Genomic DNA, 14091 nt, shown 5'->3' on the forward strand with positions numbered 1-14091 from the left:
ACGTGTATACGCTAATAGAAACACTCGTATCAACGGGAACACATTTTCGCGGCGCTTCCCAAGTTCGCTAGTGACCTTTGGACTTTATAAATTTGTTAGCTATTGATACTTTGTTACTTGTATTGCATCTCACTCGTCCGTATTAGTGGTATATGTACTAGCAAGATACGCAGGCGAGTAAAGTCAAGGACAAGATCACATTGAAATCAATGTGTAAGTTCTAATCGGCCTCTAGCTTTGGTAGAAGGCCCGCTTATTAACCGCCCTAACTGAACTTCACCTTTCCATTTGATAAACGCACCATGTATGTATACATCCTTCTTCCTCGCATTGTCCCGGCATATTGTCATGGCTCATGAGCCTGGGGTCCGCTTGACAACTAATCCCAAGATTTGGCGTAGGCACTAGTTTTCACGAAATTGACTGCCATCTGACCTTCCAACCCAGAGGGTAAAACTAGGCCTTGTGAGGATTAGTCCGGTTTCCTCACGATGTTTTCCTTCACCGAAAAACGACTGGTAAATATCAAATGATATTTCGTACATAAGTTCCGAAAAACTCATTGGTACGAGCCGGGGTTTGAACCCGCGAGCTCCGGACCACCAGCGCTTTTTGTATGCATGTATGTATACATATGAAAATTATAATGCATAAATAATTTTCGATTGTCTTACAATACGTAAGTAAATGCTGCTTGTTCTTACGTTAGAGATGTAGTTAACCGATACTTTGATGCGTCTGTGGATTCATTCAAATTGAAACTACTAGTAGACTCATACAAGCAAAGCCTGATTACCAAACACTCCCTACACCTTCGAATTATATAACAACCCTATCAATGGGCAACAAGACACATTCGGTAATCGATGGCGCCCATGTTGGTATCTAATTGAGCATGCGCATGTCCTGCCATAGGAAAGTGAAACCGAACATGACCCGCGAAGACGTAATGCTTGCAACAGTATGAACTATATAACTACATGTGACACATTCATCAACACACACCTAGGTTGTTCCTCGACTCATCAAGTCGTGTCAAAGATACATCATGTCGACCCTTAGATTCGTAAGTACCCTATTCACTTTTGAAACCCACATCTTGACGTTTGCAGCCATGACCTGTGGATGGATAAAATAATAAAATCGTGTGCTTCGTTAAGACAGAAAAGCATTAGCAGCGAACAGTGAAACCCCTTGAAGTTCCTAGCATCTCTGGCCTACAATGACAGCTTCTCTTAAAACTCTCGTTTGCCCTATTATAGAAATTAATGTAGGTATCAGAACCAAAATACTCTTTACTTGAAAATTATTAAGCAACAAAAAACTACATTAAAATATCTAAAATAAATAACCCACCCTAGTTCGTTAATCTAGAATTACCCTTAAGTATACCTAATTTCTGAATACTTACCTAACATATGTACATATATCTAAATATTATTTACTTTTGTCACAGATCATTTCCTTCGCCGCCATCATAGCTAGCTGCCGTGCTAGCATAGGCCCCGCTCACATAGTACCAGCAGTCAGATCCTTCCCCATCGTTAGATACGCTCCATTCTACAACTTCCCTCACGGCATCAGATCCATCCACGCCGTAGCACCAGCCTCGCTTGCCGCCGTAGCGCCAGCACCTGTACTGCCAGCGCCTCTCCCTGCTCCAGTGTTACCGGCGCCTTTACCAGCCCCAGTGTTACCAGCGCCAGCACCGTTCTTCGCGCCTGCTGTACCGAGATTAGCACCTGCGGTTCCAGCGTTGCCGGCTCCTGTATTTGCGCGAGCTCTACCAGTGCCCGCGCCTGTTCCTTTCGCACCCATTGTGAGGCCAGCTTATGCGCCAGCTCCCGTATTTGCGCCTGCCCCAGTCGCACCAGCTCCTGTGTTTGCACCTGCTCCTGCTCCGGTATTTGCCCCTGCTCCTGCTCCGGTATTTGCCCCGGCTCCAGCCTCAGTATTTGCGCCAGCCCCTATTGCTGTGGCAAGAGCAGTACCCCATCTGCATTTATACAACAGGTTCCTCACGCCAGCTCCGCTGGCGCCAGCACCTATCGCGTGGAAATGAATCTAGTCTGACAATAGTAGTAATATTAAAATTAAATTGACTTAGTTAAGTTAGTAGGTTTTTGTACTTGAGACGAGACTGTTATTTTGTAAAATAAAATAAAATACACAGTCATAAAACGTGTTATTTAATGAAACCATTACCAGTATAGTAAGTACTTACTCGTATTTATAATAGTTCGAAATACGAGTAATAGTTAGTTACGATACAAGTGCAGAAAATAGGAAATTCGCAACGAGTGGTGATAAATTAAAACACGACCGAAGGGAGTGTTTTAAATCGACACGAGTTGCGAATTATCTATTCGCACGTTTATCGTTCAACGTTTTACAGTACATATTACTCTTTAAAGTTTCGACATATGCACGGAAAGTGCTCATTTCCGCACGGGTGCGGGAAAGTAGTATCATATGTACTGTAAAGAAATTTTAGAGTGCGTAAGCCAAGTAAGTAAGTACCTAAGTAACTCCACTCAATGACTTTTTAGGTATACTACGACGGCGGCGAATAAGAGTATGATCCAGCTGATCGTAAATAGCAACAGCAACTATTTACAAGATGTGTCACTTGAGCTTTCCTAATCCTTTATATTTAAATATACTAGGTAATGAGGATAAAAATATTTGCTTTTTAATTGAACCAGTTTTTGATAAGTTTTCTTGAAGTTATGAATAATTTAATATAGTTAAATATTTCAAAAATGCAAGGCAATAAAATCTCAGCAATTTAGGTAAAATGACATTGCGTGGCACTTCATCATTCATTATGTAGGTAGGTATTTTTAGGGTTCCGTAGCCAAATGGCAAAAAACGGAACCCTTATAGATTCGTCATGTCCGTCTGTCTGTCCGATTCTGTCACAGCCACTTTTTTCCGAAACTATAAAAGCTATACTGTTCAAACTTAGTAAGTGGATGTATTCTATGAACCGCATTAAGATGTTCACACAAAAATAGAAAAACCCTAAAAAAACAATAAATTTTGGGGGTTCCCCATACTTAGAACTGAAACTCAAATAATATATATTGAGGTTTCTAATAGAGACACTTCCAAAGTGGTAAAATGTGTGTCCCCCCCCCCCCCCCGTAACTTCTAAAATAACAGAAAATATATGATATACATTGTCATGCAAACTTCCACCGAAAATTGGTTTGAACGAGATCTAGTAAGTAGTTTTTTTTTTAATACGTCATAAAATTTAAAAAAAAAATTTTTTTCATCAAACCAATACGTGTGGGGTATCTATGGATAGGTCTTCAAAAATGATATTGAGGTTTCTATATCATTTTTTTCTAAAATGAATAGTTTGCGCGAGATACACTTCCAAAGTGGTAAAATGTGTGTCCCCCCCCCCCCCCCCCGTAACTTCTAAAATAACAGAATGAAAAAACTAAAAAAAATATATGATATACATTGTCATGCAAACTTCCACCGAAAATTGGTTTGAACGAGATCTAGTAAGTATTTTTTTTTTAATACGTCATAAAATTTAAAAAAAAAATTTTTTCATCAAACCCATACGTGTGGGGTATCTATGGATAGGTCTTCAAAAATGATATTTAGGTTCCTAATATAATTTTTTTCTAAACTGAATAGTTTGCGCGAGAGACACTTCCAAATTGGTAAAATGTGTGTCCAAAGTGGTAAAATGTTGAACAAGATCTAGCAAGTACATTTTTTTTAATACTTCTCAAATGGTACGGAACCCTTCATGCACGAGTCCGACTCGCACTTGGCCGCTTTTTTATAACTCTTGTACTCTTGTTGTCTTGTCTTTTGTATAACTCTTTACGTCATAATAATAATATTCATTCATTCATATTAATATTCATTCGTCATATTTGTCGTCGTGTCTTGCCGTCAACTGCTCCAGTTGGTGTATCAGCGACTCCACATCGCGATTACGCTGCTGCTGCAAAACTGAGAAAAGCACCTTCAAGGGTGCCTGAACATGTTTCTCGTGATGAGAAGCCACCCCGCGCCGAGAAAGGATTCACACAGGCGTCGAAGGAGAGGAGGCCGCGCAAGGCGCCTCGCAAGAGCCAGTGTGGCACGGCAGAGCCGGATATTGCTTCTGGCCTGAGGGTTGCCACACCGAACACGGCGCTATATGTTTCGCGCCTGCATGTTTCCGCCACGGCAGAAGATGTGGTGGAATATGTCCGCAAGAAGATTCGTTACGAGCTGAAAGTATTCCAGCTGCAATCGCGGCATTACGTGCACTTCAGCTCGTTTGTGGTGCGCGTCCCGCGGCCGCTGCTGGAAACCATCGCGAGCGCAGACTTCTGGCCGAAAGGTGTGATATTTCGGCGGTTTCGTGGGAATCTGCCGAATCCCGCACCAGAACAGGCGGCGCAACCGAAAACTGCGTCGTCAAAATGATATTTATATTTTAAGATTTTTATTATTGTATGTATGTTAGTCTGTAAGGTATGTATATATGGGCCATAGTTGCCTGAAAATAAATGATATTTAATTTATTTAATTTTAATTTAATAATTGCAATTAGCTGACATTTACTATATTCTATTCTTTTACAATTGTTTTGCAAATATCCTGCAGCTTAACTCATCGGTAACAGTTATGACGATGTTTTATTTTGTTATCTCTGGTTTTTACAGAAAAATCTGCGTCTACAACTCACCTAAACAACCAAAAATTTCGATTATTATCATATCCCTATAACAAATCTTATCTCGGTGACATGTTGGCGCAATGACTATTTAATTGTAAAAAACCGGACAAGTGCGAGACGGACTCGCCCACCAAGGGTTCCGTACATTTTTGTAGGTACAGTCAGCATCTCTGGAATATTTTTACAAATATATGGATAAACCTCTACAGTCTACAGTTTGCATACAAAAGTATCTTTCAAATTATACCGAATATTTATTATTATTGCATTTCATTTAATCGATAAAAAGACTAATATAAACAGTAACTTAGTTTATAACATGCAATATATAACTTCTTTATTATTAAGTCTAACATACATAAATAAAAAACAATCTTACAATTCATATTATTATTGAATGGTACCTATATACCTAATATACCTCCTATTTTCTTGGAGCTTGGGCAAGCAATCAGGTGGTCTCAGAGGGCCGAAATAAATCATCTACCGAGTATAGTGCATCAGAAATTAACTTTGCCTTTAGCTTGTTCTCGGATGATCGACTATTACATGCGCCTCGAATGCCACCTTTGGGCCAATTGAGTGCAGCAGTTTTTTTGATTTTGCCAGTCTAGTCGGGGGTGGTCGCGACTTAAGTCTCAGCCTTATGTTACGATTGTGGGCGTCACCGTAGGTCGAGAATTGATCCAAACGAGTTCGTACATATTTTGCAATTTCCAGGATGTACAAACTTGGTAATGCCAGTATTTTGTACTCCTGGAACAGATTTCTAGTGTCACGATCGAATCCCAACGGGACGCCAGCCACGACTCGCATCGCTCACCTTTGCGACCTAAACGCTCTTTCTCGCTCTTCCGCGTTTTCCCAGAGGTCGACGCCATAAGCAAGAAGCGAATGAAAGTAGCCGCAGTAGGCTTTTTTCACATTGTCCGTATTAAGGCTAGGACGTAACCTACTAAGTGCGAAACAAGCAGATGAGAGCCGACTGCACAGGGTGTCGATGTGAGAACTCCATGTAAGACCGGACTCTATTATTAGACCGAGATATTTCACCTCATCCACCTGTGGAACCGGCTGCCCATTACCGACAATGTTTAGAATACTTATGAAAATAATAGATATCTTATGAAACTCGTAAGAGCGTGCCCAGTTACCCCTCTCACATATTTGATATTTTTACACCTACATTAAATACTGTTTACGTATAAAATGAAAAAAATTTAGACTTGTAAATAAAAAAAATTTATTACACATATTTTAAACTAAAATAGTCTTTTCAGCGAGTTATAAGACGTACTTGTTTTTGACGCCAATAATATAATTATTAATTATCCGTATTGACGTCAAAAACCATTGAATCAATATTATAACTATAGGAAGGTCAGTCGTGTTTTCTAAAATCTATCGCACAAACGCCGGAGCAACACCGAGGGGAGCTCGGACTATGGGTGCCGCGGGGGCATAAGGGAAGGGGGCTGCAGCGTAGGCAGCGGGGGCAGCATACGCGGCGGGGGCAGCATACGCGGCGGGGGCAGCATACGCAGCGGGTGCAGCATAAGCAGCGGGTGCCGCATACGCAGCGGGTGCTGCTAATGGCGCCGCGGCGTAAGCAGCCGGGGCAGCGTAAGCAGCATACGGGGCAGGTCCAGCGAAGTACGGAGCGGCGAACGGACTAGCCACCAGCGGGCTCACGGCTCTGTTGACCACGCTGACTTGCGACGCATATGGAGGAATATTTTGGGGAATAGCTTGAGCGTAGCCCACGTGAGCTGGAGCGACCAGGGGAGCAGCCACAGCGACGCTGCATTCCGCTCCGACGGCGAAGGCCGCGGCGATTAGTACGATCTGTAACAAACAATTTAAATTATTAGATAAGATTTATATGAATGGTCTGTTATCAACTTGACTCACCGATTTACTACATAACTGCTTGCGTAAAAATATCTACATAAAACACGCTTTATTCTGCTTACCAGAAAATTATGAGGTAAGTTTTTTAAACTCTATAAAACAATATCCCAGGAGAACTATTAGAATTGTAAAATGTAGGTAAGTATGTATTTATGGCAGGGTTTAAAATTTATTAATGCGCGTCTAGTGGTTATTAAATAATATAAGACCTATTAGGCCTCAATTTTGATCTTCAATTTGTTCAAAATTCACGATTTCTTAAATAACGTATAAATTTGAATACTTACAGATTTGAAAGAGAACATTTTGCTTGTTTGACAGAGGACCTTCCTTGGCGAAAAGAAGATGTGATGTGCGATTTGCAAAGAAAAAGTCAAGCCTTTTATACGTCGTATATTGTGATTCAGATAACGTGCTGGTAAATAAACATTTTGTTTGACGGATTGCGGCTGGCCATTTGGGATTCATGTGCACGTGCGGTGAAATGGAGCACATTGGGAAATTGTCTGCAGCGAGAAATACTTACTGTTTTTTGCAACAGCTAAGTGGTATTCAATAGATTGAGCGCTTGGGAACTCAGTGAAATTGGGTAGGTAGAGATGAGAGAGATGTTGTGAAACCCCGATGATACCTTTGTTGAAGATGAACGTTGTTTTATTGATGATTTCTGCGATAAAAAATATTCTTTCTTTCCCAGGGACTCAAACTATCTTAATAATATAATTGATTTCATCTTAATTTGTTCAGAGGTTTAGGCAAAATCTAAAAGGGAGATTATCTAATGGTACAGTCAGCTTCAAAAGTAGCGCATGAAACAACGCGCCAAAAGTATCTGATATTCCGTACAACTTTTCCAAATGTAGATAATGTAATTTCTAAAATTCGCGTTCAAAAATATATCTTTTACAGTCTTAGTTGTTCCATATTAAAGACATCACTTTTTGTTAAGCTGTTACAGAATGGTAGATACTTATGAAGCGTTATTTGATCCGCTACTTTTGATGCTGACTGTACCATAAATCAGTTCAAATTTTAATCAGCCGCTACATTTTTTAAGCGGGAGTGGAAAAATGCAGGGTACTCGTATGTCAAAAGCAAGAGCATTTGTTAAGAATTTAGCAACATGATCTCCTTTTCTGGAAAACAACGAGCATTTTGTACCCACGAACTTAAACAACAATTCTAGGCAAGGAGGAAATTTTGTAATCTTTAAAACATACGGCCACTACGCAATAAGTACTAGATACTTTAGCCCCGCCTAATTAAGCAATTGTAAATGGGTTCAAAAATCTGAGACGAACCGTTAAATGCTAAAATAGCCAAAAACGCTACGTAGTACACGTGGTAGGTACACGTCCTGAAAACATAGAAAAGTTGAAGGTCAACCTGGTTTCTCTAAAATAAAACGGTCTACCTTTCTTAAGGAGACGCAAGCCCGCGGTCATCCCGATACTTCGCGCGTAGTGAATTTGCTTTTGCGCTAGCTTATTCTATAAGGTCGTATGCGGTAAAAGGCGTCTTAACTTTAAAAAAAACGAGAATGAATTGCAAAATCACAACTACAAAATTGAAGTGTGTGTTTCTACATAGAAAATATAGACGCTTGAATCGGTTCCATTTACCTGTAAAACGAAGATGTTTGTTTGAAAAGACGCATCTTTGATACGATTTTTTCTGCTATAAAAAATAATCAATCGGGTAACCAATTCACCAAACAATACTTTCATGAGTTTTGTAATTGCTGAGATTAATCAAGAACCTGATGCCAAAATTTACAATGCGTCGTCTTAAAAGATACTCAGAATACGGTATGAAATTATTATTATTTTTTCAGATAATATTAATTTTTTTTTTTTTTATAGGACAACTTGACACCCTCCTCCAACAACGTTATTTCGGCAATTTGGAAAAAAATCACTAGAAATTTATTTCCTAAAGAAGTAACCTTAACTGGCCATCTAATAACCCAGATTTATCCCAGATCGATTTTTCTCATCGGGGATATCTTAAAAGTAAAACTTTTGTCAGCCATCTAAGCTCCATCGATGAACTAAAAATATATATATGCGAGGAAATACAAGAGATTTCCCGTAATTCGTAATTTCCAGTAAGGGAAATTTTCAGACTCAAGTTGTAAGAGGGCCAGGAATAAAAAGGATTATATTTTCTTTTGAAAAATTTAATCCCATTTTGTCTACTTTCGTTACAAAAATAAAAGCTTTTAAAAAGTATTTTTCCTGTGCAAATGTTTTGTTATTCAAAATGAAATGTTAACTTATGGTCCACTCAGTATGGGGGAAAGTTATTTTAAATATTGTTTATTCATAGTTGCTATCCTTCAATATGTTAGGTAGGTATAATAATAGATTACGTTCCTTTATGGATGAAAATTACGTAGTTACGTTCGTATCATGCTCAATGTAGAAAGACTTTGAGAAGGAGAAAATATCTTGCAAGGAATTTAAATAAAAAGTACACGAATTTAGCCTTTATGTCTTTCCAAGTTTTTTTTTTCTTTTTCAATAGCCGTTACGTAAGTTGCAGTGAAATTGGTGCGCACAAAGTCGAAATTAGAATGCAGCCGTCGTTATAGAAGTCTGGGTCAGCCACTGTGGCGGTTAGCCAGCGGTGTCCTGCGTGTTATTAACGCACGCATGCGGCGTCCGTATTGTTGCTCAACTAAATCACATTTCGTATAAAACGTGACGATGCCCTGGAGACGACACAGTCCACCGACTCTTACTTTAGCGTCCGAACTTGTGAGCAGTCACACAAACTAATCAAAATGATCGCCAAATTCGTTGTAAGTTTATTTGCCGGGTAAAACTTGTTTCCACGAAGGATATTGGGTACCTACTACTGAGTATCAAAATGTCATACTATTGTATTATATTTATACCTACTCATATTGTTTATCCTTCTCACATAAAATTAATCAGGTACATTATTACAAATGCTCCTTAGTACCTAGATAAGAGAAATTCAAACAACTAAAATATTCTATGCAAAGCTCTTCGAAATTCCCACTATATAAATCATATTGTATTATATTTATACCTATATAAATATAACACATCTTCCACTTTTCCAAGCGGACTCGGGTCCAGCAGCAAGAAGAATGGGAAGAAGAAGAATGGGCAAACTATAAAAAAAACCTATTACAATAAGATCAAACTTGTTTACAGGTCGTCTTCGCCCTAGCTCTTGCCTCCGCCAGCGCCGGTGTCCTGCCCCTAGCCGCGGCTCCAGCTGCGCTCGTGGCCCCAGCCGTAGCCCCTGCAGCGTACGCCGTGGCCCCTTACGCCAGCTCCTACTCCGCGCACGCCGTCAACCATGCGGTAGCCACTCCTGTGGTTGCCCCCGCCCCGCTGGTGGCTGCCGCTGCCCCGGTTGTCTCTTCTCCTTACGTTGCTGCTCCCGCCTTTGCCCCATCCCCGTACTTATCCAGATACGTGGCTTCCCCTTACATCCTATAAACGAATTTGGTGATATCATTGTCTTAGTGACTTGCTCAATATAATATATAAGTACTCAAATGTATAATATATTATTTACTATATTTTATAATATATGGTTACTTAAATAAATAGCAAAAATTGTTATAAAGATATACTTAAGTTATTTTGTTTTAATTTACAACAGTTTTGTTTAACTGTAAATATTATCCTGTTGACGTTAACTAAAACAAAATGGTGAAGGGCAAACACGTTTCCCATATACCTGTGGGTAAACATTATTAATCCAATAATTGTACGTTATGTATAATTGAGTGGTTTTCCGGTACCTACACAATAAGATTACTATACACTAAGTAAATGCTAAAGAGCTAGCATAAATACGCAATTTAACATTAATTAGGAAGCGTGATCTAACATTTTGGCGGAAATATAACTTTAGCACGTGTATAATTTGTTCATGGAGATCCTAAATATGATTAAGCCCTGATAAGTATTACAAATTAAAGTATTAATAGTACTTAATTAATCCTCTAAGTTGACATAAGAAATTAGACAAAAGACATCAACACGTAATCTTCTAAAGGCTCTTAGCTTTTCATAAACCGGCTTTTGGGCATATAAATAACGAAAAACCTTAAATTCCACATCGTTTTAGTAGAAGTAAACCTTTTTAACTAATCATTTTGATCTAACACTACACCAATTACGCGTGAGTACGTAACGTGCCCGGTAAATAATGTGCATAGTCACCTAGATATGAAATGATAAGTCATGTGGCCATGTGACACAAGAACAGTGTCATTGAAAACGCCCTGCCCTCCTTTGGTGTCACCTGCGTCCGCTCCGCTTCTACCAGCTATAGCCATTTTCATCTATGGATAAATATAAATTTTAGCCCACACAACAACTAACAACTAAATGCGTACGATACGAGGCATGAAACCTCTTGATCCATGCTAGTAATTAGTAGGTACTTAAGAAATAAATAATTTTTCACCCAAATAAGTGTAAAAAAATAGGATAACCGAATCCAAAAGATATGAGAAATAAGTAAATAGCTGAGGTGACAATAATGACGCCCGTTTTGTGACCTACCGAGAGCGAAGGCCTCCGTTTCAGTTTGGGCGAAAATGTTTACATACATAACGTATTTCTCAACCAATTTTCATGAAAATTTGATAAGCAGGTTTGATAAAATAAAAAAATCCATATAACTATTTCATTTATTTTTTCAAAAAGGCAGAGCCATTGGGATTAACAAGGTCTACAGCTCAGAGAGCGACTAGTCTTTTTCTTAATTCGTGTAAGTACCTAAGTATTAATAATCATTTTCAGTCAAATTAAATTGAAAATAATAAGTACCTAAGTACTTGCTTTTAACTAGAAGCAATTAAGCCAACAATGTAAAATAATGTTTTGTACCTTCAAAGACTTTTACCTATTAAATCCCGGTCTTTAACGATTAAGACCGAATTATTTATAGCTGTTAAAATGAGCATAATCTTCCAAGAAATTATTTAATTGAATGTAATACCTAGTCAATATCAGACTGTCAATAATTAATTCTAAAACAGTTCAAGTCTCAGATAAGACTGCAACTAGTACTGTTAACAATGTGAAAGCTGCTTGTATAATTTGAAACCAATCAACAACTCATGATTGCGCCATTGGTAACATACATGTGCTAGCTAACTGCGTTAACGTTTAAATACTACGTAGTTTAAAGTTTTGGGATTCTTAACTTCTGATACGTTTTATATCATGTATAGTCTGCATAGAAAACATAGTAGTCTTATGTAGGGTTCTTTTTCATGAATGTATTACAAGGAAGGCCACGTTAAAGAACCGAGTTCTACTAGGCAGGCTACATGTACGGCAATTTCAGGGCTTTCGATTATAGTTGTTACATGTGTCTCTATGGCACCGTCTAACTATTTTAAGATACAATGCAAAGTATCTACGTGTGTAACTTACTCGCATGTGCATCATCCATTGGTGAGTCAAACTTCCAAACGACTAACATAGCTACGGGACAACAAAGTTAATTAGAAATCAATATAGTAAATTTGATATTTAATGGCCCTCAATCCACCTAACCTGAAAGTACATAAAAGACTGCAAAACAATAAATATAGCTATATTAACGTTATCCAAGTCCTTACACGCTTCAGAATTTCATCAATATTTTTGTGTGAATGTGCGAAGTATCAAAACAGTTTTCTTATATTGCCAGCGAAACGTAGGTATGTGCAGACATAAAAATTCTCAACTGGACCGCAACACGTGTACGGCCCGAAGTAGCGTTAGATTCTCAACATCGACTCGGCTACAAACATACAAACTTCCTTTCTAAGATTTCAAGTGCTTCATAACATTCCCCTTTTATTAAATAAAATACGTAGAAATGGGAAGAATGACTTTGCTTATGAGCTGAACAAAGAACGGATCATTTGGTTACAGAATTCTCGGATCGCAGGATTTATTTCTTTATATTGATGTCTGTTACTAAGTGGTTTGGGAAAGCCTCTTGCCAATACGATAAACAGTTAAGAAACGTTGTATTTTGTTTACCAAGCGTAAATTACAGAGGAAATTTAAAAATCATTATATTGTTATTATTATTTTCGGATTTATTTTATTTCTGATCCCTTAGTTTGATATAATTATTGAAAGTCATAATGTAATTATTATCATTAGTCATAATTCTAAAACCGTTAACTTTTCAGGATTTCCGTAAGGTTATCCTATAGACAGGTTAGGTTAATAGGTTTATTTCATGCCAATCCTGAAAAGTTACACGTTTCTGAGAAAAACCAGATTATGACTAACGAAAATGCGGACAAACAATACATTATACATTATGACCTAAAACTTTATGGGAATCAATAGGGACCCATTTTATTTATATTTATATACCATTACAATGATTACTTTGGCTGCTGCAATTAGCTTACCTCATAATCAACAATGCCTAGTTGTACGGGATAGAACCAAGCCATTGAAGATGAAAAATCATAATTTTAATGTACATATCACAGTTTTTCTATTCGCAATTCTTAAGTAATTTGCAATGCTTATTCTTAATTAAGGACCTGGACCAAAATACCATCATAACATATTAAAAAGTTCCAGGTGGATCTAAGAGGAAGTTATGATTGTAGGTACTTAATCCATCCTTAATTAATAAAAGCGGCCAGGTGCGAGTCGGACTCGCCCATGAAGGGTTCCGTACCATTTATGACGCATTAAAAAAACTACTTACGAGATCTCGTTCAAATCAATTTTCGGTGGAAGTTTGCATGGTAATGTACATCATATATATTTTTTAGTTTTATCATTCTCTTATTTTTAGAAGTTACAGGGGGGGGGGACGCGTTTTACCACTTTGGAAGTGTCTCTCGCGCAAACTATTCATTTTAGAAAAAAATATTAGAAACCTCAATATCATTTTTGAAGACCTATCCATAGATACACCACACGTATGGGTTTGATGAAATTTTTTTTTTGTTTCTGTTCTAAGTATGGGGAACCCCCAAAATTTATTGTTTTTTTTTTCTATTTTTCTGTGAAAATCTTAATGCGGTTCACAGAATACATCTACTTACCAAATTTCAACAGTATAGTTCTTATAGTTTCGGAAAAAAGTGGCTGTGACATACTGAGGGACAGACAGACAGACATGACGAATCCATAAGGGTTCCGTTTTTTGCCATTTGGCTACGGAACCCTAAAAAGCATGCCATTATTGAAACTCGTAGCTCAAAAAGTGGCTACGCTGAAGCGGGACTGGGCTGGTAACGCTGGTAATGTCTGCCGCATGTCTGTCTGTCTGCTGTGAGGTGTGGGCCAAGATTGCCATCAAGTGGCGGCGCCGCTCAAATAGAGGGTCTGGCAGACCAGGTCGGCGATGGTAAAACGAGCTAGACTCCTTTTTGGAGCCATAGTTGAAGACTGCACTAATCCAGACGGACTGGAAGAAGTAGGGAGAGGTCTTTCCTTAGTAGTGGGATACAACAGGCTCTTAAT

At 38.4% G+C, this 14091-nt stretch overlaps 2 protein-coding genes across 2 annotated transcripts; one reads left to right on the top strand and one right to left on the bottom strand.

Moving 5' to 3' along the window:
* The first annotated feature begins 976 nt into the window (after positions 1 to 976).
* LOC133523586 (uncharacterized) lies at positions 977 to 2181 on the top strand. The gene is made up of 2 exons (XM_061859252.1): positions 977 to 1066; positions 1457 to 2181. Exons 1-2 carry the CDS (start codon positions 1049 to 1051, stop codon positions 2060 to 2062), a joined length of 624 nt encoding a protein of 207 aa, XP_061715236.1. The 5' UTR covers positions 977 to 1048; the 3' UTR covers positions 2063 to 2181.
* A 3741-nt stretch (positions 2182 to 5922) lies between these two features.
* LOC133523587 (cuticle protein 16.5-like) lies at positions 5923 to 7005 on the bottom strand. Its single transcript, XM_061859253.1, has 2 exons — positions 6895 to 7005; positions 5923 to 6541 (listed from the first exon to the last, which is right to left on the bottom strand). The coding sequence occupies exons 1-2, from the start codon at positions 6910 to 6912 to the stop codon at positions 6098 to 6100; spliced, it is 462 nt and encodes a 153-aa protein (XP_061715237.1). The 5' UTR covers positions 6913 to 7005; the 3' UTR covers positions 5923 to 6097.
* Between the last annotated feature and the right edge of the window lie 7086 nt (positions 7006 to 14091).

This window comes from Cydia pomonella, chromosome 12 (genome assembly GCF_033807575.1).
Source record: "Cydia pomonella isolate Wapato2018A chromosome 12, ilCydPomo1, whole genome shotgun sequence".
Taxonomy (NCBI): domain Eukaryota; kingdom Metazoa; phylum Arthropoda; class Insecta; order Lepidoptera; family Tortricidae; genus Cydia; species Cydia pomonella.